The 22,955-nt window shown below is 34.6% G+C and overlaps 1 protein-coding gene across 2 annotated transcripts in view; it reads left to right on the top strand.

The window, feature by feature from the left end:
* The window catches only part of AGMO (alkylglycerol monooxygenase), a 308,250-nt gene that overhangs the window by 158,201 nt on the left and 127,094 nt on the right, over window positions 1-22,955 (top strand). For both annotated transcript variants that reach the window (XM_051963385.1, XM_051963386.1), the window contains exons 10-11: window positions 199-315; window positions 19,864-19,946. In XM_051963385.1, the coding sequence (XP_051819345.1) occupies window positions 199-315; window positions 19,864-19,946 (200 nt within the window). The remainder of the gene's footprint in view (window positions 1-198; window positions 316-19,863; window positions 19,947-22,955) is intronic.

Genomic DNA, 22,955 nt, shown 5'->3' with positions numbered 1-22,955 from the left:
TAATATGTTCCATATTTTATGTATTTTATTATTTTTATTTTTATATATACATACACATATAAAAGAAAAAGCAAAGTGGCCATTCTCACAGGGCTATTAGCCATGACCCTATTCTGTTTGGTGAGAACCTTTACAACACAGTTTTATTATCAAAGATGGACTCAGCTGACAAGAAAAGTATTTCTCTCTTTGCTGTAGGTCACAGGAAAGGAAGTCCTTTATGCTACCCGGGTATCTGGTTCTCTCCAGCTGTATGCCCTTGTGCAATTTGCTCTGATGCTTGGCTTTTATGAGGACACATTAGCTGACAAAGGCGTAAGTAATTCTCCTATGTCTAACTAACAAGGGGGTGAATGATCTAGCTCCTCATTTCCAGTACAGTCATACCTACTCATTATATCAATTCTATTGCTCCAATTTAATTCATTCCTGGAAGGTTCTAAGTCAACCTTGCAAAAAATCATATTAAAGGATTTGAATTCAAGTCACATGGAACCCCTAATACCCTGATTAAGATATGTCAACAAGACTAGTTGTTGGAATGGGCCCGTGTCCAATGGTATTGCAGAAAATTTTATAAATTAGAAAGCCTAGGCGTAACTGATGACTAGAAAAGGCCTTTGGGATTGGGCAGAACCAAGTTCCAAAATAGGGAATAAAATATTTTTGGAGAAGCATACTTTTATTTCCATTTTCTTCTTTTTACTTCATTCAAGGAGATATATTTCCATTGAGACATATTAATTGAAACATTCATTATCTTTGTGTCCCATCCTTATATCCTTGACTTCTGTAGTAGTTATAAGGCTCATGGGGAATTTACAAATTAATTAAGGAGAGAGGCATGGTTACAAACAACTATGATACCAATTTTATAAGAAAAACACAAGAGAAACACAATCAGTTTGTAAGAGAAAGAAATTATTTTTGGCTGGGAGTCATCAAGATGTCATAGAGAAGATGAAATTCAGCTCAGTCCCTAATTTTTTACACTTACTAGTTGAGTGATTTGAGTCTTAATGTCCATGATTCTCGATTTCTTTTCTTGCCAAATGAAGACATTGGACTAAATGGCCTCCAAAGTTCCATGAAAGGGGATAAAAATGAGGTCAGTAAACTTAAGAAGGAATTCTACCTTAGGAAAACAAACAAACAAATGAACAAAAAACAATATAGAGTGTAAGCCATATAGAGCTCATGGAAACATTGGGTAAAAAAAAAAGTAACTTTAACTCAAATAGTGGAAGTCTTAAATCCCCAATTATGGAATCTGAATTTCTATAGAAATTGGAGAATCTAAAATTTTGGATCAGGGAGGTGAGAAGAAGAGAACAATTCTTTTGGAAAATTCTTTTGGTATAGGATGTGGCATCAAATGGATTTGAGGGAGAAGGAACACTGAGACTTGAAATAAAATTCAAAGAAACTATTGCACCAATTGAGGAAAGAGCTGGTGATACCTTAATTAGAGCTGTGAGCCTGAAGTGGGAGTGCATGGGGTAGAGTTATACTGAAGAAGAGCTTATTAGTCTACAAATAATTGGATGAGTCCTGAGAGGAGAAAAAAATGAGGTAAAAATGAATCCAAGGTTGATTGACAGAGAATTTGGTGGCTCCATTAAGAGAAACAGAAAGAAGATGGATTTAGTTTGAGAACTAAAGAGATTAATGTGTCAGTGGACCATTGAATCAAGATGTCCAGCAGAAAATTGAAAATTAAACAAAACAAACAAAGAAACCTCAGTCTCAGGAAAGTAGTTGGGCCCTACGCTATAGATATATTTCATTGATAGAGGTAAAATATTAGAAGAGATGAACATTGATAAGATATCAAAGAGAGGAAGTAGGAAGGACAAGAGAAATATTCATGGATGAAGTTTAACATTTAGAGATGAATTTCTGAACTTGGATCTCATAGATCCTCTTGGTTTCAGGCTGGCAAAGTCAATGGACCCTTTCACTGGAAACAAATTATATTGAATTACAATTATGGGGAAAAACTCAAATTCATAGATGACAGATTAAGAGCCCTCGATTTGGAGAATTGTGAACCTCTGTTCTTGCTGACTCCAAGTATAGAGTTGTAGCTATTATAGAATGAGCTGTCATAAAGAATTTCCATTCAAAATAAGGAATATTTTAATGTGGTTCTCTAAACAAACATTTAAAGAGAAAAAAAAACAATTTTATGAAGAAAGTGTTAACCCAAATATAGTGAATTATTTTATCTATTATGATCAAGAAACAGGGAATCCTGGGACTATATATATTCTGAATGATGGGAAGATTTCCTGGAGTTTCTGTTGATAGAATGTTGTTGGGGTCCATTCTTGCTTCAGAATTATTTGGCAACATCTTTCTAAGCACATTTACATGTTGTCAACTTAAAAAAGAATTATGACTGTGTTCAATAACAATTTCTTTTGTTTCTTTTTTGTTTTGCTTTTACCCCAAACTTAAATCAAACCCTCGTGTTAACACTCTGTTCACATCTGCTAGAAAGGCTACTTGGGATAAGTTTAGAGAAATGCTGAGTCATGGGAGAAAATGGCCACTCTATCTCCCATTTACTGGAGTGGAAAAAAAAATACATTACATGTTGTATTCCACATTGGAAAAAATATCTTGAGACTGTAATGCATGGAAATGTATTTTTAAGGCACTTTCCTAAGATTGTCAGTTTTCTTATTTCAGTGATTTCTTTGATATTTTTAATAGGTTCATGATCTCATCGATGTTGCTACTTATCATGTGATACAAAGCAACACCTTCCCCCATTTCAACCCATCTTGGGTGATGTTCACCCTTGTCCCTCCCATCTATTGCACAATCTTTCTCTAAGTATATTTATTATTTTTAAGCATCACTACACCTCTTGGTTTCTGTCATCTCTTATTTTGAGAAATTTCATTGTTACAAAGGACTCCCTCCAGATCCTGAATTCATCTATAATGTTGATCTTTAGATAGCTGCCGGGAGCACTAGGAAATGAAGGGAATTAATGGCCTAGAAAAAATGAATAGGATTTGAATCCTATTCCTCCTGACTCTGCAGCCAGCTCTCTCCCTAAAGCATGATGATTCTGTCACATCATTCTTAACTCTGATACCTTAATAGTTCTACATTCTTATCTATTTGGCCTTTCTTTTTAGCAATGACGATTGTGACTCATTCATGACTGTCTAATTTATAAATGTCCTCATATAAAATTGCTGCAGGAACTCTAGCCATATTTTCTACATTTTTTTCCAATATACTTTTCTTTATTAAAATTATATTTTGTTTAGGCCTCCCTAACCACCTCCCCAGCTTTTAGTCAATAGAGGAAATAAGTTTATAGGAGCCAATAAAGATATAATAACAAAAACAATTATCAAGGAGAATCTAAAGGTCCTTTACAAATTGTCCCATAGATCAAAGAAGTACAATTTATAAAGTGTATCATATATTAATCACAGGTCATATCCTGGTACTATGAATGGAATTAGCAGAAGCCATCCAGCTACTGCTGTCAGGATACTGGTCCTGTGCTATGTTAATTCCAGACAAATTCCAGACCAGATCAGTAGAACACCCCAAAGTGCTGATAATTTTGAGATGATTTAGATATGTTAATGAATTTAGTCCAAGGTAGCACAGATGGGAGTTGTTCTGGTTTTCCCCAAGCCCTTCCTTATAAAAATAAGACCTCAAAATCCTGCTGCGAGTCATTTTCTACCTCTGTTGGATTTTTGCTACTTAGTACTTTGAATTCTAATCTCTGGCTACTTGGCTTATGGAAGTGGTAGTGCAGACTTGTTTCTCACCATCATTCATCATCTTTCTTGAGTACCCAATGAACTGGATGTGTCTTTAGCCATTTCATAATTTCATTAATTATTTATTGATTGGTATGCAGGCCCTTGGAGCAGACAGGCTAGTTCATGTGACTCATCTGTTTTTTTTTCCCTTCTGGTTATGCATGTGTCTTGTAACATCCTTTATATAAATTATTTTGTGTAATTATGCAATGTATTTCAGCCTACACATACACACAATGCACCTTTGCATTATCCTCTGTATTTTCTCCTCATTCAGTTCAGAACTTTTCTCCCAGCTCCCCCCAAAAGCAACCAAGCAGTATCATTGGAAGAATATTGTTATCAAAAAGCTGAGCTTTTATTTTCAAGAAGAAGGATGAGGTCGATTAAAAGAACATTGCACTTGCCCAAAGGCAACTTTCTTCTTGCTCTCCTTTCCTTCAGTGCTGAGTCTGACTCATTTTTCATTTTTGGTGTCTGTGCTCCACTGGATGTCTATTCTAACGCCTTTCATGGTTGGGACAAAAGGCAACTTTTATCCACTTGTTTTTAAATTTTTTCCCCCTTATATGAATAGGCAAGCTGCACTCCTTGAAGTGGTTAATGATCACATTTAGGAAGGTCTCTTCTGTTTGATTGTAATTTTTAAAATGCTTGAGCTGATGGTTAAAAAAAGTTTCCACAGGATTTCTGTAAGATGGCATCATCTTTATATACTCAATCTGTCATTTACTCCGGGGCAGATGGGATTTGAATCCAAGAAGACTTTTTGCCATGCCAGTACTTTCCCAACAGTGACAGCTCTCTGAACAATAGAGGATGCTATACCGTCCAGTGGGTTAAGAAGTAGCTCTGGAGTCTCAGAAAATGACTTCAAATCCCAATTTTCTTACTGTGTGTCCTTAGAAAAAGTATTCAGGTCATTAGCTTCCTTCTCTGCAAAAATGTGGGGCTTGAACAAGATTTTGTGTAAAGTTTTCCTCAGCTCTAAATCTTTGAGTCTCTCCTTCCATGATTACAAAATGTACTGGCCAACACTGTAGTCATCCTGGCTGTATGATGCGGCCTGACACCAAATGCTCTGAGTGGGGTATCATTAGCACAGCCTCCATCACCATCACTTTTAAAAACCTCCTGCTGCTCTGCTCCCTCTCCATCTCAGCAGATGAGAATGTCCGAGCATTAGCAATTGGGATGTTTGGCTAGAGCTGAAAGAACTGGAACAAATGGTTCTGATCCTCAGGCAGTGTGGAACCCACCCTGCTGCACCATGAAAGGGCCCCAGCATGGTATGCAGATGAGTGTGGTAGCAAATTCTCCCAGATGTTCTAAATAAAAGTCCCTGAGTCAAACACACACACACACACACACACACACACACACACACACACAGAACTGGAATGGAAATTTACATCCTTGGTTCTGGATAAGGCTTTTTTTTTTTTTTTTTTTAATCCTCTCCTTTAAAGAAAAGCCTAGGGAACTGAACATATTCGTGGATTTAGTTGAGAGTCTATAAGTATATTTCTCAATCTGAATATGATATCTCCATTATATTTGTATAAAAAGACATTGAACTCAATATCATCTTCCCCTCCTCTCTTCTCTTGGGATTCACCCTGCACAAAGGATGCTATAAAAAACAAATGACTGCATGGACCATGAGAAAGTCTAAATGCTGATGCACTTTGAGGACATAAAAATTGACTGGGGGTACATTCTCATTCCTGACACATATTAATTCCAAAATAAAGTATGGGAGTCTAGGTTTTTTGTTTTGTTTTGTTTTGTTTTTGTTATTTTGTGAGTTTATTTTGTCCCCTGTAATTGTTTTTTTTTTTTTTTTTTTTACTGAAGCTAAGCAACAGCAGAAATGTCATTAATAACAACAACAAAAATTATAATTCTCTAGAGCTTTTAAATCACAGTGAAGTGTCATTTGCAAATATGAATAATTTAGTCTATTTTTTACTATGTATATATCTAATTTTATTTGCCCTGCTTACTTTTTTAATAATTACCAATTCTAATACTGTATCTGAAAATAGTGAAGTACCTTTACTATTGTTTATAATAGGGAAGATTATTTGCCTTCTGAATTGAAAATAATCTCATTTCTTAATTTTAGATATATGCAGGTAATCATATAAAACACTTTTTCCTTGTTACACATTTTAGAATTTGAAAAATGAATGTTTTTAAAGAGTTTTTTTCTTAATTTGTTCATACTTTTTTATTGTTTTCATGATTAATTATGATAATCGTTTTTCCAATGTTGAACCACACTTTATTGTTATAAATTAAAATTCCCAAAGTATATTTTAAATTTATTGCTGTAGTCTTTGCAAATGATATTATTTAAATTTTAAAATCAGTATTCATAGTTAAGATTAATCTATTTTTTTCTTAGTCTTGTTTTTATTTAATTTGAATAACTGGACCATATTTATATAAAGTAAAAAAAAAAATAAAGTGTCTTTTGTATTTATATAATTTTTAAAATTTCAATTAATTGTAGAAACAATTTTTAACATTAAATGAGTTTGAAAAACTCTTTCTTCCTCCATTGCATAATCCTCCTTGAAAATGCAAAGAATTTTGTTATTGATTATAAATATGCATTCATGCAAAATATATTTTCCTATTAGCTTTGTTGTAAAAGAAAACAGACAAAAAACCCATAGAAAAAATGTCATGTTTTGATTTTCATTGAGACTATGTTCTTTCTCTGGAAGTAGAAAGCATTTTTCTTCATAAGTCTTTCAGAACCGTTTTGGATCATATATTTCTACTGTTTTATTATATTTGTGTATGCTTTTGAAACATGGCTAATATGGAAATATGTATTTACACATTAACTTATTTTTTTATTTTATTTGTATTTTCTTTGCATTATATGTTTTTGACAATAGCTAGCTTATTTATGGTTTATGGTTAATGATCATGAAATAGTGCTATTCCTTTGTAACACATTTTCCTGGTTTGGCTCACTTCACTTTGTGTCAGTTCATATAAGTCTTCCTGGGTTTTTCTAAATGTTGTCATTTCTTACAGCACAATAGCATTCTATTACAACCATATACCACAGCTTATTAGGGTATTTTCTAATTTGGGGGAATTGTTTCAATTTCCAATTCTTTGCCACCACAAAAACTGCTATAAAGAGTTTTATGCATATAGATCCCTTTCCTTTTAATAGTGGTGTTTCTGTGCCAAGATATAAACAATTATATAGTCCTTTGGGAAAAGTTTTAAAATCTTTTCCAGAATGGTTAGAGCAGATTATCACTTCAACAACTACTTATTGTGTTCTTATTTTTCCATATCCCTTTCAACATTTTTCAGGATATTATTATTGTTATTATTATTATTCACCAATCTGATAGATGTAATATGATACCTCAAAGTTGTTTTAATTTTCAATTCTCTAATCAATATTGACTAAGATATTTTTTCATATGTCTACAAATATTATTGATTTCTTCTGAAAACTGTGGTTCCTATCCTTTGATAATTTGTCAATTGAGGGTCTTCTTATAATTTTTATTCAGTTCTCCCTACATTTGAGAAATGAAGACTCTATTAGAAAAACTTGCCATAAATTTCCCCTCCAGTTTCTTGCTTTCTTTCTCATCGTGGCTGCATTAGGATTTTTTGAGTATGTATAAAACTCTATTTTTATTAGTGCAATCAAGTTTATTCATTCTACATTTCATAATAATTTTCTTCTTGTTTGTTCATAATTTTTTTCCTATACATACATACATACATACATATATATATCTTCTTAAACATGACAAGTAAAATAAATTCTCTCTAATTGGCTTATGTTTTCATCCTTTATGTCTATATATGTTTTAAACATATTTTTTACCTTATCTTGGTATATGTTATGACTCGTTAATGTATATCTAGTTTCTGCCTAATTACTTAGATATCCAATGCTTTTTTATTAATTGTTGAGTTATTGTCCCTCCCCAAAATTAGATCTTTAGATTTATCAAACAGTAAAATATTATGATCATTTAATATAATATTAATAATATCATTTAATATTAATAATATGATTCATTAATATTCTAATTAATTCTACTGATCCAGCACTCTATTTCTTAGCCAGAACCAGAATATTTTGATTATTATCTCTTTTTAATATAGTTTAATATGTGGTACTGCTAGATCACATTCCTTCCTATTTATTTTCTTCAATTTTCTTGACATTATTGCTCTTGTGTTCTTCAGATGAATTTTGTTATTAGTTTTTCAGATTGTATAAAATAACTTTTTGGCAGTTTTATCTGGTACTGAATAAATAAATTAATTTAGGTGGAACTGCAATTTTTCTTATATTATATTGCCTTCCATGAGCAATTCATGTCTTTCCCTTTGTTAAATCTGAATTTATGTAAAAAGATTTTCTTTCTTTTTAAAGAACATGTTTATATTTTTTCTAAATTTGTCTTCAGAAATATTTTATATTGTCTAAAATTATTTTAATAGAAATTTTATTTTCTATCTTTTCCTGCTAGATTATATTGGTAACATGTGGAAGTGCTGATGATTTATGTAGGCTTATTTTAAATTATGCAACTGTGCTAAAGTTTTTAATTAATTCAATTAATTTTAAGTTGATTCTACAAGATTCTCTAAGTCATTTGCAAAGAGGAATAGTTTTCTTTTTCATTACCTATTCTTCAATTTCTTTTTTCTCCTCATTGATATAATTAACAGTTATAGTAGAATAGTGATTGATAGTGGTGATATTGAGCAAATTTGTTTCACTCCTGGTCTTATTGTGAAGGTTTCTAGTTTATTTCCTTAATAGATGATGATTGCTGATGATTTTAGAAAGATGCTATTTCTCATTTTAAGAAAGGCTCCATATATTTCTATGCTTTATAGTATTTTAAAATAGAAATATGTATCGGATTTGATGAAAAAGTTTTCTGCATCTGTTGATATATAATCAATGATATTTGTTTTTATTGTTATTGATATAGTTATGTATGCTGACAATTTTCCTATTATTGAACCAGTCCTGAATTTCTGGCATAAATCCTACATGGTTACAGTATATAATCTTTGTAATATATCCTATGATCTACTTACTAGCGTTTTATTTAAACTTTTTGAATTGTTATTCTTTAGAGAAGTTGGTCTATAGTTTTCTTTATCTGTTTTTGTTTTTCTTAGCTTAGATATCAACACTATATTTGCATGATAAAATTAATTCGGTAGAGCTCCTTCTTTGTCTATTTTTACCAAATACTATATATGGCTGTATAGTACTGGAATTAATTGTTCTTTAATATTTAACAGAATTTACTTTTAAATTCATCTCATCCTAGGAATTTTTCTTAGAGATATTTATTTTAAATTTAAAATCTTATTTTAAATCATCTTGTCAGTCAATTATGTCTGTGCCCTCTCAGGTCTACTGTACTACTATAAATAAGTTTATAGGAGTTATGAGTATTATCTTACAGAATAGGAATGTGATTAGTTTAAGTATATTGAATCTTTTATGATTTATTTTTCATGTTGCCCTTTTAATGCTTCCCTTGAATCTTCTGTTTCAATGTAAAATTTAATATGTAGATTTGATCGTTTCATCAGGAATGCTTGAAAGTTCTTTATTTCATTAAATATTCATTTTTCCCTGAAGGATCATATTTAATTTTACTAAGTTGGTTATTATTGACTGTGATTCCAGCTTCTTTTTAATTTAGTATTTTATTTTCCCCAATTACATGTAAAAACAATCCTAAACATTTGTCATTAAAACTTTGTGTCTCAGATTATCTTTCTCCCTCCTCATCCCAACTCCCATTAAGAATCCAAACAATTCAATATAGGTTATGCACATGTACTCATGAAGAACATTTCTATAATAATCATTTTGTCAAAGAAAACATATCAAAACAACAATAATGAAAACAAAACAAAACAAAAACTCAAGAAAAATAAAGTTTGAAAAAAAAGTATTCTTTAGTCTATATTCACATACCATCAGTTTTTTATCTGGGTATAGATAGAAAGAATTTTTTCTTGTAAGTCCCTCAGAGTTGTCTTGAGTCATTATATTGTTAAGAATCATTATATTATTGACAGCTGATAATCTTACAATATTGCTGTTATTTTGTATGTGGTATATATTTCACTTTTTGTCAGCTCATGGAAGTCTTTTCAGATTTTTCTGAGAGCATCCTGCTTATTATTTCTTATAGCAAAATAGTATTCCATTGTAATCACATACCATGATTTATTTAGTCAATCCTCAGTTGATGGGCATCCTTTCCATTTCCAATCTTTGCACCCCTTGCCCCAGAAAAGAACTACTATAAAATCGTTTGTACCTTTAGGTCATTTTTCTTTTTGTTTTGTTTTTTAATCTCTTTTGGAATATAAACCTAGTTGTGGTATTGCTAAGTGAAAGGGTATGCATGGTTTTATAGCCCTATGGGTAAAATTCCAAATCATTTTGCATGAATTAATTTGAATCAGTTCATAACTCTACCAACAATTCATTAATAACTAATTTTCCCCATATTCCTTTCAGATTTATCAATTATCTGTCCTACTAACCAATATAACTATGTAATAATACTTCAGAATTGTTTTAATTTGCAGTTTTCCACTCAATAATGAGTGTATTTTTTTAAATGACTATAGATAGCTATGTCTACTTCATCTGAAAAAATTTCATATCTTTTGATCATTTATCAGTTGGTATAATCCCATCTTCTTTGCCATCTAAAATAACCATATTCCAAGCCTTCTGTTCATTTATTGTAATAGCCGCTAAGTTTTGTGTTTTTCTGACTGTGTCCCTACAATCATTGATTCTTTATGACTGCTTGCAATAATTTCTCCTGGATGTGGGAGTTATGGAATTTGGCAATAATTTTCTTGTGAGTTTTCATTCTGGGATCTCTTTCAGGACATGATTGGTGAATTCTTTCTGTTTCTATATTACTCTCTAGTTCTTGGGTATTATGGTAGTTTTCCTTAATAATTTCTTGAAATATGATGTCTATTTGATTTTTTTTTTTTGATTTCGCCTTCTTTTTGGTAGACCTAAACTTTTAAAACTACCTCTTCTGGATCTATTTTCCAGGTTAATTGTTTTCCCAATATGATAGTTCACAGTTTCTTCTACTTTTTCATTCTTTTTTATTTTATTTTGTTTCTCAATGTCTCCTGGAATCATTAGCTCACACTCACTTTCCCAATTCTTTTTAAGCAATTTTTTTTCCAGGGAACTTTATGTCTCTTATCATTTAATCAATTCTGCTTTTAAAGTACATTTTCTTCAGTAATGTGTGTGTGTGTGTGTGTATGTGTGTGTGTGTGTGCTTTTTTTTTTTGCCAAACTGTTGATTCTTTTTTCATAATTTTCTTATTTTATTCTATTTCCCCCCAATTTTCCTCTACCTTTCTGATTTGATTTTTATATAATTCTTTTTTTGAGTTAATCCAGGGATTAGTTTTTTGTCTTTATGTATGGGCATTTTAACTTTGTTTTCTCACTTTAGAGTTTGTGTCTTGATCTTATTTGTCACTAAAGCAACTTTTTTTTTTTTTTTTTTTTACTTAGGCCATTGGGGTTAAGTGACTTGCTCACACTGTTAGAAAGTATTAAGTGTCTACACCTGGATTTGAACCAGGTCTTCCTGACTTCAGGGCTGGCACTCTATCCACTGCACCATCTAGCTGCCCCACCAAAGTAACTTTGTAGGGTCATTTTTGTGGGTGTGTGATCATTTTTCCCAAACTATTTCTTGACTTAACTTTATGTTGGATCTATGTTTAGGTTCTGCTCAGCTCAGCTCAGGGAGGAAATGTATCATGCTTTAGACTATTTTGTGCTGTTTTTTTTTTTTTTTTTTTTTCAGAAGTCGTTTTAGGAAACATTCAGTTCTTTCAAAATAGTGTGAGCTAATTCTCTCTTCTTTTTTTCTCTTCTCTCTTGCTTTTACTCTTGTCTGTGAGGAACCACAAGCACTCTTCTCCAGCTTGTGATCAGTTAACTTTGACTAGAATCCATACTCTCCTCTGTTACCAAATGCTATCGTTCCTTGCTATTGACCTTAGAACTGTGATTCGTGTGCCTGCTCTCCTATGGCTGCTCATTTCTGTCTTGGAACTAAGATCAGAATCCCTGTACTTTGTGCGCAACAAAAGCACTTCTCTTTGCTCCAGAACCTGATCTTCAAGGAGTGCTTGTGTGCTAGTGCTCTTCTATGCCCTGAGATTACAATCTTAAATCACATCTGGGCAATACAACTGAGTCCTGCACCAATGACAATAAAAAGTCTCCTGTAATCTTCACCTTACTATTTTTTCAATCCCTTACCATCTGTTTGCTGAGAAGCTCTGCTGCCCCTGATGTAGCCACCTCCAAATTCTGCTGTTAAAGTTGCTGGGGATAGAGAGTAGCCTACCTACATTAAACTACAGGATGGACCATCACCTGGTGACATAGACATTTCTTACCAATAAACTAGAATGTCTTTGGCTAGAAAATTATTTCACTCTGACTTTAATTATTTTGCTCCATAATTTGATTTGAGGCATTATTTTAAAATTGTTTGGAGGGGAATTTGGGAGAGTTTAGGTGAGATCTTGACTTTCTTCTGCCATCTTGGCTTGTCTAGAGCCTGCTTTTGCACATTTTCCTCCCTCATTCACATCATGCTGTATACAGATGAAGAACTAATGCTTATTTGCAGAATTCCATGGGGCCTCTGATAAACCTTACAAAGGCAGGGGAATCCAACAACAATATTTTTTTCCTTTTTCATTACAGCCAATAACCACATTGGAAAAGCTGTGGTGGACTTGTCACTGGGGGTCCTGCTGTGGTTCCACAGGCTTCTCTGTTTATACATAACTGCAGTGTAGAAACACTCATTTATTTTATTTAGTCGCAGATCTCATATGTAGAATTTCTCTGGAAGGAAGAAAAGGGATGCTATAGGACACACAAAGGTGTGAAAGGCACATTCCTTTCTTGATACTGCTCACAGAATGTATATTTAAATATATAGTGTTTAACTTAGTGATATAACCCATTGGCTTTCTGTTGATTTTGGGACAGCCAGACTTGAGAAATCATTGCTTAGCTTCCAGGGTCCGTTTCATGGGGTGATACAGGGAGCCGGCGATGGAAATGAAAATACCATTGGCATTCGTCTGCATCCCAACTTAAATCAGCTATGGGAACATTTGTCTTTTTAAATGATATGAAAGCACACACTATAACCTCGGTGCTGAAAAAAGCCCCGATTGTTAGGGTGTGAAGTCCAGCAGCTGCAGATAGGCTGTGACACAGATCACTCAGGCTATTCCTTCCCCATTAAAGAGGCAACTGAGACTCTCCTATATAAACATGGAACCACACTTTTGCAGTTTTAAAATCCCCTGAATGTTGCATTCATTCACTATTTATGGTAAAGTGCCCCATATACACCATTCTCTTAACGAGGTATTCTTCTTAGCAGGTCTCAAGATCATCTCAGAAACATTAATATACTCTATTCCTCAACACTCATACTAAAGAGTATAGGCTAGGTCAGAGTTCCACATCTTAAAATAACTCCCAGAATCCATCTGTTGTATATTCACTTTTCTGCAAACAGTCCCCAATTGGAATGCTTTCTTAATTTCCTACCCTTTCTAGGTGATTAGTAATGTAATATGTTCAGAGAAATTTGAGCCAGAATGAGTATCAATCCCTCCAGCCTGAGGGCAGTGAGCGAATAAAATAAATATGCTGAAAAGACAAGATGTCATCTCTAAATCCCCATTTAATACACAGAGATTTTGGAACCTTGGAAGAAGAGTGAAGGTTGGTTGGTTGTTATGAATAATAGAATGGGGCCACTGATTCTCTACTGGGAAATATTACAGGTAAAAAAAAAGGAAAATTCATTTTCTAAAATTTTGATTCAGTAAAATATTAACCATTTCACTTTTGGAATTAGATGTATCTTGGTATCATTATTTTTCCTGTGCCAATATGGAAATTGTCCCAAGATATGTGTTTTAAGAGTATTTCAGGGTTTAGTCAAAATCAATTAACTCTTTACAAAATCATTATGGAATGAATAGCAAAGACAAAAAATATATTGGCGAGTGATTTAGATCAGAGAGATTTTTTTTTATTAGATTAAACTTTTTAAAAGTTATTCTAGTGGTTTCTTTGGAAAGAATTCCGAGGTAGCAACTTTTCCCAATTCAGATCAGAATTTTCTTTGAAATTTATCACCATAAATAGTAGCCTACAGCACCAAGTGGTTATATGACATGTCTAAATTGAAACAGCCATTGAGGGTTACTGAGAGGGATATGAACCCATGTCTGAATAGATTCATTGCCATATCCCCTTGACACAATGCCTCCAAATGACTGAGCTGCAGGGCAAAGCTGTACCCATTCTTCCTGCTAAGTTTCAGGAGATTCTCAGAGAAACTTCCTGGGTATGTTATTTGGGGATTTTTCTCAGTTGGATTCCGGGATCTTAGAGGCTTTTTGTTTGTTTGTTTGTTTGTTTGTTTTACCAACTCTGATTTTCTGGATCAGTGTTCATTAAACCTAGTTTCCATTTTTCACAGGTTCATTTTATTTAATTTATAAAATTCTCTGTAATAGACACTCCTGGTTGTCATTAGTTTTCATTCATCTAAGCTTGCAGGAGTTAACATTATACTGGGTTGGGTGTTCCCTCCTTCAAGGTGAAAAGCAAAATAATACTTTGCAAAATAAGAAAGCTGAAAGATACATTAACCTGTGATCAAATCCTGGCTTCCATGAGTTTGGTCCCCAGAATCAGCTGTGTCCCACGTTCTTAGAGATTCTGCCAGTAGAGCTCAGGTCCTGCCTGATCTTCCTAAGCTGGAACAAAGCTTTGACTCCAAGGGGCAGATCTGGTCATTGGCAATGATTCAATTCACTAACAATTATCTGAGGCCTGATGAGGCTGCAATCTGCATTGGGAGCAAGAATGCTCAGTGGACAGTAAAGATCTTTGAAGAATTAAAGATAAAAATAATGGATTACCTTAACACTGCATGGATCATACATTATCTTACTTCCCTGAGGGGAACCTCATACAACTACGATCCCCATTTTATAAATGACACTGAGAAAGGAATGTGACTGATTTAAGATCACGTGGCCAGTCAGTGGTACAGCTGGGACCTGACTCTGGGTTTTCTGGTCTCAAGCATAATGTTTTGTTCATCTGATGAGTCGTGTTTAGCTGCCAGTTCAAGCACTTAATACCTGTGTGAGCCTGAGGCCACCTCAATTTCCCCATTAATTAAGTAACACTATGCTACATTAATTAGTTCAGCATTTTCATTATCCTCATTATCATTATTTGCTAGAATTAATGTCACATTAACATATATAAAAAAACTTTCCACAAATCATCTCTGCTGAATTTGATCATCGCTATATTCATAGCTACGCCATGAAGTTGATCCTATTATTATCCCCATTTTATAAATGTTGACACTGAGGTTAAGACAGATGAAGTAATTTTTCATTGTTATATATCTATATATGATTTGAACTCCCATCTCTGTTCCAAGTCAATCACCTTTTCTCCTTCTGAGACATTTTCCCTACCTCAGCATGAGTTCCCTCCTGTAATCACAGTTCCTATCCCCCTCGTAGCAAGGCCCCCATATCCAATTCCAAAAGAAGAATCAAAATGGGGTGAGTGAAAACTCTCTGTCTCAGAAGTGACATTTGTGTCCATGGAGAAGCCTTCAGCCCCTAAATTTGTTGCCTTTAGGGTTAAAATTGGGTCAAAAAAAAAGGAAAAAAAAACTCAGTGATCTCATGTCTTCCTGGAGTTTGCAGAAGTGATTATTTGCCAAGCCAAAAGCAACTAAAGCTGTGACTCTCCTGGGGGACCATTGGTAGAGTTTTTTATTAGGTACCTTTTTGTGAGAGTAATAGAATCCGGACATTTTTAGTTCCACACCCTTATAATTAGGATCCTGGGAAATACTGTCAGAGCCTCCATAGAGTCACATAGGATGAAAAATGTAGACCAGCAGAAATGGGCTCATCTACAGAGAGGCCATGGGAAGGACATCAGTGTGGCCGAGCGAAGCTGACTAGTTTGGGGACTAGTGGTTCAGGAAATGCTTACAGGAACTGCTACCCCACATCCCAGATGCTGAACCCCTGCCCTGCATAGGCCTAAGGGGCAGGTATATTCAGCTTTCAAACAGACCATGAATTGCCCCAGAATTTTTTTTTTCTTAAAACGGTCCATTCCCCAAAAAGGCTCACTGAATCTCTCACTCAGGTAGCAGGTGGCCACTTGCTAAACTGAAATGGAGAATTGTGCTATCTACTCGGCTTACCTTTAAATATGAAAGATTATTCAGTGGGAAAATAGATATGCCTTGAATGAAATGGCCTAGGTGTACGCCATTCCCCATCAGCTAACTGGAGCAAGGCTGTATCTATTATTTTGAAGAGTAATTTGGATGGGCTCAGCTGGAAACAGGGGTGTGTAGGGGCTGATTTATACTGACTCATGAGAGCCAACTGGGAAATTGTCAGTTTTTTTAATTTTATTTTTCATTTTGTTGTTGTATAGTTCCTTTAATCATGTCTGACTCTTTGTGACCTCATTTGGGGTTGTCTTGGCAAAGAGACTGAAGTAGTTTGTCATTTCCTTCTCCAGTTCATTTTACAGGTGAAGAAACTAAGTCAAACAGGGTTAAAGTAACTTGCCTATGGTGACGTAGTAATTATCCGAGGCCATATTTGGAATTCATGAAAATGAACCTTTCTAATTCCAAGTCCAGTGGTATATCTACTGTGTCATCTGGCTACTTCATCATTTTAATTAAACACCTACTGGGTGAGCCTTTAAAACTTGAAAAAAATTAGTTTTGTTGATTTTGTAGACTGAAGAAAATGATGGAGAAAATGTTATTAATACAAATTAGACTTTAAAGTGAGTCCTGTATATTTTCTTCTTCTTCTGAAGAGGCAGTTGCTAACCATTTCCCAACACACAATGGCTGTAGCCTTCAGATCAGAGATACCTTCAAGGAAATCACACCAATACTGCTGCTATGAAAGGAGAGGAAATCCAGTCAGCATTTTTCTGTTATCAAAGGACTCCATAGAATCTTGGGAAGGTTATTTGACACAGGACGTGGCAGAAAGTTCATCTCTCAACTCCATGGTCAAGCAGATGACAAAAGTTGGGGCTTCTGCTAAAGGACAGATCACCTTTAAATCCTCAGCCAAAGTTGAGAGGAGACATAATGATCATTATGGCTTGTATATACTCAATAGCCTGAAAACATGAGCTATGGCACTGAAGAAGCTGTTCTATGGAAAATAGTGATGATAAAATAATAATCATTCCTATGAAAATTGTAAAATCTGCAACATGTTTTGCACATATCAATTGATTTAAGGGTCTTAAAAATCCTAGAAGTTAGCTTTTGCTGTCACCATTTTATAGATGAGAAAATTGAGGTTGAAAGGAATTGTCTTCTCAAAGTCACATGGTAAGTCACACACACACACACACACACACACACACACACAATTTATTTCTGAAAGATATTCACATACCTCCCCCCCCAGGTCCCCAAATTGCTAAAGCATATACAAATATATATAGACACAGATGTATATATTTATATACACACCTAAGTATGTGTGTGGGTTTACTTTTTATATCTCTGTGCATTTCACCTGCTCCATAGTGGTTGGAAACTCCATAAAGGCAGACTGCCTTTTTTTGTTTTTTTCAATTTCCCTGAGACTGGCTAATACTTGATGTACCTTGGGTACCTCACAAATGCTATTTTGGTTGAATTGAATTTGGTTGAATCTGCATCTTAAATGCAATATGCAAATAAAATGAGGAATGATTAATTTTGATTAATTTTGACAAAGACAATTCCAAATGTCTCCATTTCTAGTATGATTTGGGTATGGTTAATAACCTGGGGATTGCTATAGATTACTCTGGGCAGCCAAGTGGTAAAGTGAATAGAACGTGAGCCTGGAGTCATGAAGAAGAATCATCTCCCTGAGTTCAAATCCACTCTCAAACACTTACTATGTGACATTGGGCATATCAGCTTCCTTATCAGTGAAATGAGAGAAGTAAATATGTTTGCCAAGGAAATCTCAAATGGGGTCAGGAAGAGTCAGATATTACTGAAGAGCTGAAGAAAACCAAAGAAAATCAATCCATATGTATTAGACAGATCTTGGGGAAATATTTTACTGAAACTCTTATGGCTCATCCCATCTTGAGGACCAGATGAAGAGATGGGACATGAACAACCCTTTAAGGGGATAGTGGTATCAGAATTGGGTGAGAAGCTGGATTAAGAAGTAGACATTATTGATTGCATAAAAACTTGGAGAGGTTTTCGGCTGAGTATCTCCATCATACAATTCTTGGACCTGAGCTGTTTAACAGTGTGATGAGTGGATAAAAGCACAGGTTCCACGTTTACAAAATTTGTAGATAACACAATGTTGGAAGAGCAATTCACTCATGAAATTATAAAGTACTCAGAAAATTTTGAGGAATTCAAACTTTCAGCCTAAATTAATAAGATTATTGTCAAGTCAAAAAGATCATGGAGAAGGATTTTCATCTATTTTCAGAATTTCAACATTTCATGTCTTAAAGAAGGAAGGGATGGGTGGAGGGATGGGTGGCTCATTTGGAAAGAATCTGGGAAGTAGACCTACAGATTCCAAAAGAGGTAGCAGCATGACCTGTCAGCCCCAAATGCAAATATCACCTGAGATTCTTCTATAGAATCAGGAAATGCTTGTTCCTTCATCTTTTGCTCTGATCAGGTCATTCCTGGAGAGTTCTATTCAATTCTGGGCACCAAGAGAGAAATCACATTGATCACTGGGAGGACCTTGGTCGTCCAGATATGGGCCACCAAGATGGTGGATGGCCCAGGGATAGTTATTGTCTAAGAATTAGTAGATGGCCAACCTAGAAAAGAGAAGGTTCAAAAGATGAAGTCTAGGAGAGACATAATGAGCATCTTTAAGATTTGGAAGGACTGTGCTGTGGATCCATCAGCAAACCATGCACCAGACAGACGATGTGCTGGTTGAAAGGGATAAAATTACAATAAATGAAATTAGCATGAAATAGGTATCTATAGCTTAAATATAAATATGCATAAATACAAAATAACTAAATATGACAGAAATTCAAAACCAGGGACAGAAAGATCTGAAAAATGGGCAGACATGCAGGAAGACAAACTTAAGCTTAGCTTTAGGGACAAAAACCTAACAGCTGCTGCTGATGGGAAGTAGGGTAGGTTATCTGGAGAAATAATGGGAAGTCTTACAAAGGCTTGAACAGTCATTCGTGATGTCTGATAGAACTAATTAATATTCTTTGATTGATCTGACATATCAATTTATAAAAAGGACTCTATTATATCTAGAATGAACTTTGATCAGTTGATATCCCTTCCAATTATGAGCTTCTGAGAGTCATTAAGATGATTTCAATATGTAGCCTAAAAAAAGAACATCACTCTACACTCTCCTTGTGTCAGAGGTCATTGGTTATATTTCTGCTTGTCTAATTCTCTGCAAAGTCCTTAAGACTGTCATTACTGAAAGGACTTGGGGTTGACAATGGAGTTACTGATATTCAAAATCAGAGCTGGAATGTGACATTTATTTATAGAAATGCTAGCTATTTCCCTCTAGGTAGAGGCACATACATGGTTCAAAGATCAAGGAAATGAGAAGCCTTGGGTGGGGGGGGTGAGAGAAGAAGAAACATTGGGGTGATTATTTAATTTGAAAAATGAATGTATCCAGCAAGGACTCGGAAATATATTAGGGGAAATCTCAACTCCTGAAATTGTCCAAAGGTAACGATGGATCAGACTAGTCTGAAAACATGCCATACCTAATGGTGGAATATAGAGGGAGGCTTCAGGCCACTTCTGTATAGTCCAATACTCCTTCAGAGAATTCCCCTAAATGAACAATCTGCTTGCTTTTGGTTTAACAGGCATTATCACAGGCTACTCTCTTCCTGAGAACGGGCTACATCATTCTGACACTGACCTCCATTGGATTCCTTATGGATCAAAGGTAGGATGGGAAATCTTTTCATTTTCTTTCACTTAGTATATTGTTCCCTGAAAAGTGGTTAAGAGCCTTTAGGATCAGATTCATGACGTATCCTGTAGGCTTACTGAACCACTCACTGTACAGTAGGAAACAAGTGGCCTTGGAAACACTGATGAAAAATGCTGAACCTGGACCTTAACTGTGTTTTAGAGCACATCAGAACAGAACTGAATTGTAGAATGTATGGATCTCATGGAGACGGGGAAGGAGGTAAGAGGAAATAAATGAGAAAAAAGAGGGAGAGAAAAGGGAAAAAAAAATGAGTCATAGAAAGACAGTCAGAGACCGAGAGAGAAAGTGAGACAGGGATAGAGACACAGAGAGCAAACACATTCTACACACACACACACACACACACACACACACACACACATACTCCAGCTCTGGAAACCTTTTTGTTTACACAAAGAAAAATAGTCAAGTAAAAACACCCCATATGCTTCTTTTTTCTACAGCATTTGCCACATTTGGCACCCCAATTCTCCCGTTTCTCTATAGAACAGGAAGCACATTCCAGCAATCGTCTTTTGGTTTCAATATTGATTATTGCTTTTAATCATTCGATTGTTTTGAGCTGAATAACCAATGAATCTTATTTTCCTGGAGGCTCAGAAATAGTATCACAGTCACCTTAATGCCCCCAAACACAATGCCGTGGTTATCCGAGCCCTTGCAGCATATCTGGTCTGTCAAGGAATACATACAGATATATGCTTTTGGCTAAGAGAGCAATGTGTCAGATGGCAAGCATGTCACCAGGGATTAAATAATTTCATTTATTTTGGGTTGTCTATACAGTCATAGTACAATCACACATATGTTCTTTTTCTTTGGATATTATGGAGATTTTTGTTTTACTTTTATCTTTAAAAAACACTGTTTTCTGCATGTTCCTCTTTGCTTCTGTTCCAATGTTTTTATATCCCATCCCGTAAACAGTAAGTCAGCCCAGATGGCCTCTGGGTCAGATCTTAAAGAGTTTCACCCAAGAGATTCCACAAGTCTTTCAGCAAGATGTGTATGAATAGTATCATCTCAACCATATCAAAATTTCAGTCTATTTCAGTTATATAAATAAACATTGTGAATGAACAATTGGTTATAGCTTTCACCTGGTGCCTCCAATGATTACTTTACTTATTATTTTAATCATTGTCGAGATAAAGGATTTCTCTGTAGTCTGTTCTGTCTTGGCCATATCCAGACTTTCAAATGGAAACATAATTTGTATCCAGAGGCCAATCGATAGGTGGCAAGGGAATGAACACTGATTTTGTCAACTAAATCTGACAACTAAAGAGATCATAAATGTCCCCTGCTTTGGTGGTTGTATTTTTCCTGAATGTTTACTCACCAAGTTGCCAATAATTACAAAGTTCTAAAACCAAATTTCCAAAAGTAATTAGTGGCAGTTTTCCTCCTCACCCAAAGAAATATATATAACTAACAAGGGTAAATTTCCAGTGGGGCTAATAAAACAAGAGGCATATGGAAATATGGGGACTATCTAGAAACATTTTCTTTGGGAGATCTTTGAAAAATACCCTAACATTGACATTTCAGAGACTTTCTATATGTTTATTTATTTTTTGAGTTATTTTAGTTTCCTGATATTTGAACGTATTTTACTTAAAAACTCAATTAAGCACCTTTCCTCCAAAAAAACCACATCTGATTAATTCATTTTTAAGCAAACACAAGTATGACTTCTCTAAGCCTAATTTTATCTTGTTATATTTAAGGGTTTTGAGAAATGTTCTTGCTTTTATTTCCTATAAAATTTGTTAGTCCCCCTGCTGAAAAATATAAGTGATTAATTGCCCCAAAAAGGAATCTTTGAAGTCCAGCAAAAACATTTTCTCCTGGAACTCTGCATTCTGAGCTGGCTTCGAAACAGTCTTAGCTTTTACAGTCAGATGAATGGGAGAATGTAATGAACTGTCTACTGGGATCACCATATCTTTTTCTCTCCTCTGAAAGTGATTTAATAATTGAAAAGAAAAGCATGATAAAATTCAATGGACCTTAATCTTTGCCTCTTAAATAGTTGTTCATCACTGTCATTGCAAAGCGATTAATTAAGGGCCAATCTGCATGTAGTCGAAGATTAGGTTTCATTCAAAGCAAGTTAAACAGACACAGGCCCTGCTCTTTAGGACTGTTTACAATATAAGACAAAATGTAGACAGCAAACATTAATCATAAATTAAATAAATTAACAAAAGGTTGTATTTCCATTAGGTATCCTGTTTGATTTGGAGCACACATGTTTTACGTTCTAAATATTTCAGAAAATGAGGCATCTATTCCAGAATTTTAAAATGTCTCTTAAAAGTATCTAAAGAAATTGGTCATGAGACCAATTCAGCTTTTTGGAGTTCTAGGCCCTCTTCTATTGCCCTGGCTTCCATGTTCTCTATTGACTGGACACTTCATCATGTGTTTCTCTCTCAAATCCCTGAAGCACCAAATTGGCAAAAACAAAATAGTAAAAACATAAGAAAGTTTAAATGTCTTTGCATAGGAAGGTTATTATCTTGCTTTACTAAATCCAGAGCTAGAGGATCATGGGGAATCAAACTAATTGTGATTTCTCTTCAGTCCCCATATAAGACCTGACTAAGTTCCCTTTTTGGTTTCCCCAAAGTTCCACAATCTCTATGTGGCCCATGCTGTTCTCTGCCTCTTTCCCACATAGACAGTAGTAGAGAATTAGCCACAGATTAAACATCTTCTGAAAGGTTTAATTCCAATGTTAGTTCTCAAAAAAGATCTAAGCATCATCATCACATTGAGCCAGTCTAGCAGAACATGGAATACCTTGCAAGCTTTACAATTTATAAAGCACATGGGAGACATTCTACCAATTTAAGTGATAGGGAAACTGAGGCACAGAGAAATGAAGGGTTTTATTCATGCTTACAGAGCAATCAAATTACAATTGATCAGACCTTTCTGACTCCAGGTCTA

The sequence above is a fragment of the Antechinus flavipes genome, chromosome 5, assembly GCF_016432865.1.
Source record: "Antechinus flavipes isolate AdamAnt ecotype Samford, QLD, Australia chromosome 5, AdamAnt_v2, whole genome shotgun sequence".
Lineage (NCBI taxonomy): Eukaryota > Metazoa > Chordata > Mammalia > Dasyuromorphia > Dasyuridae > Antechinus > Antechinus flavipes.
Note: the sequence above shows the minus strand (reverse complement) of the source record. Positions and strands in the feature narration are given on the sequence as shown.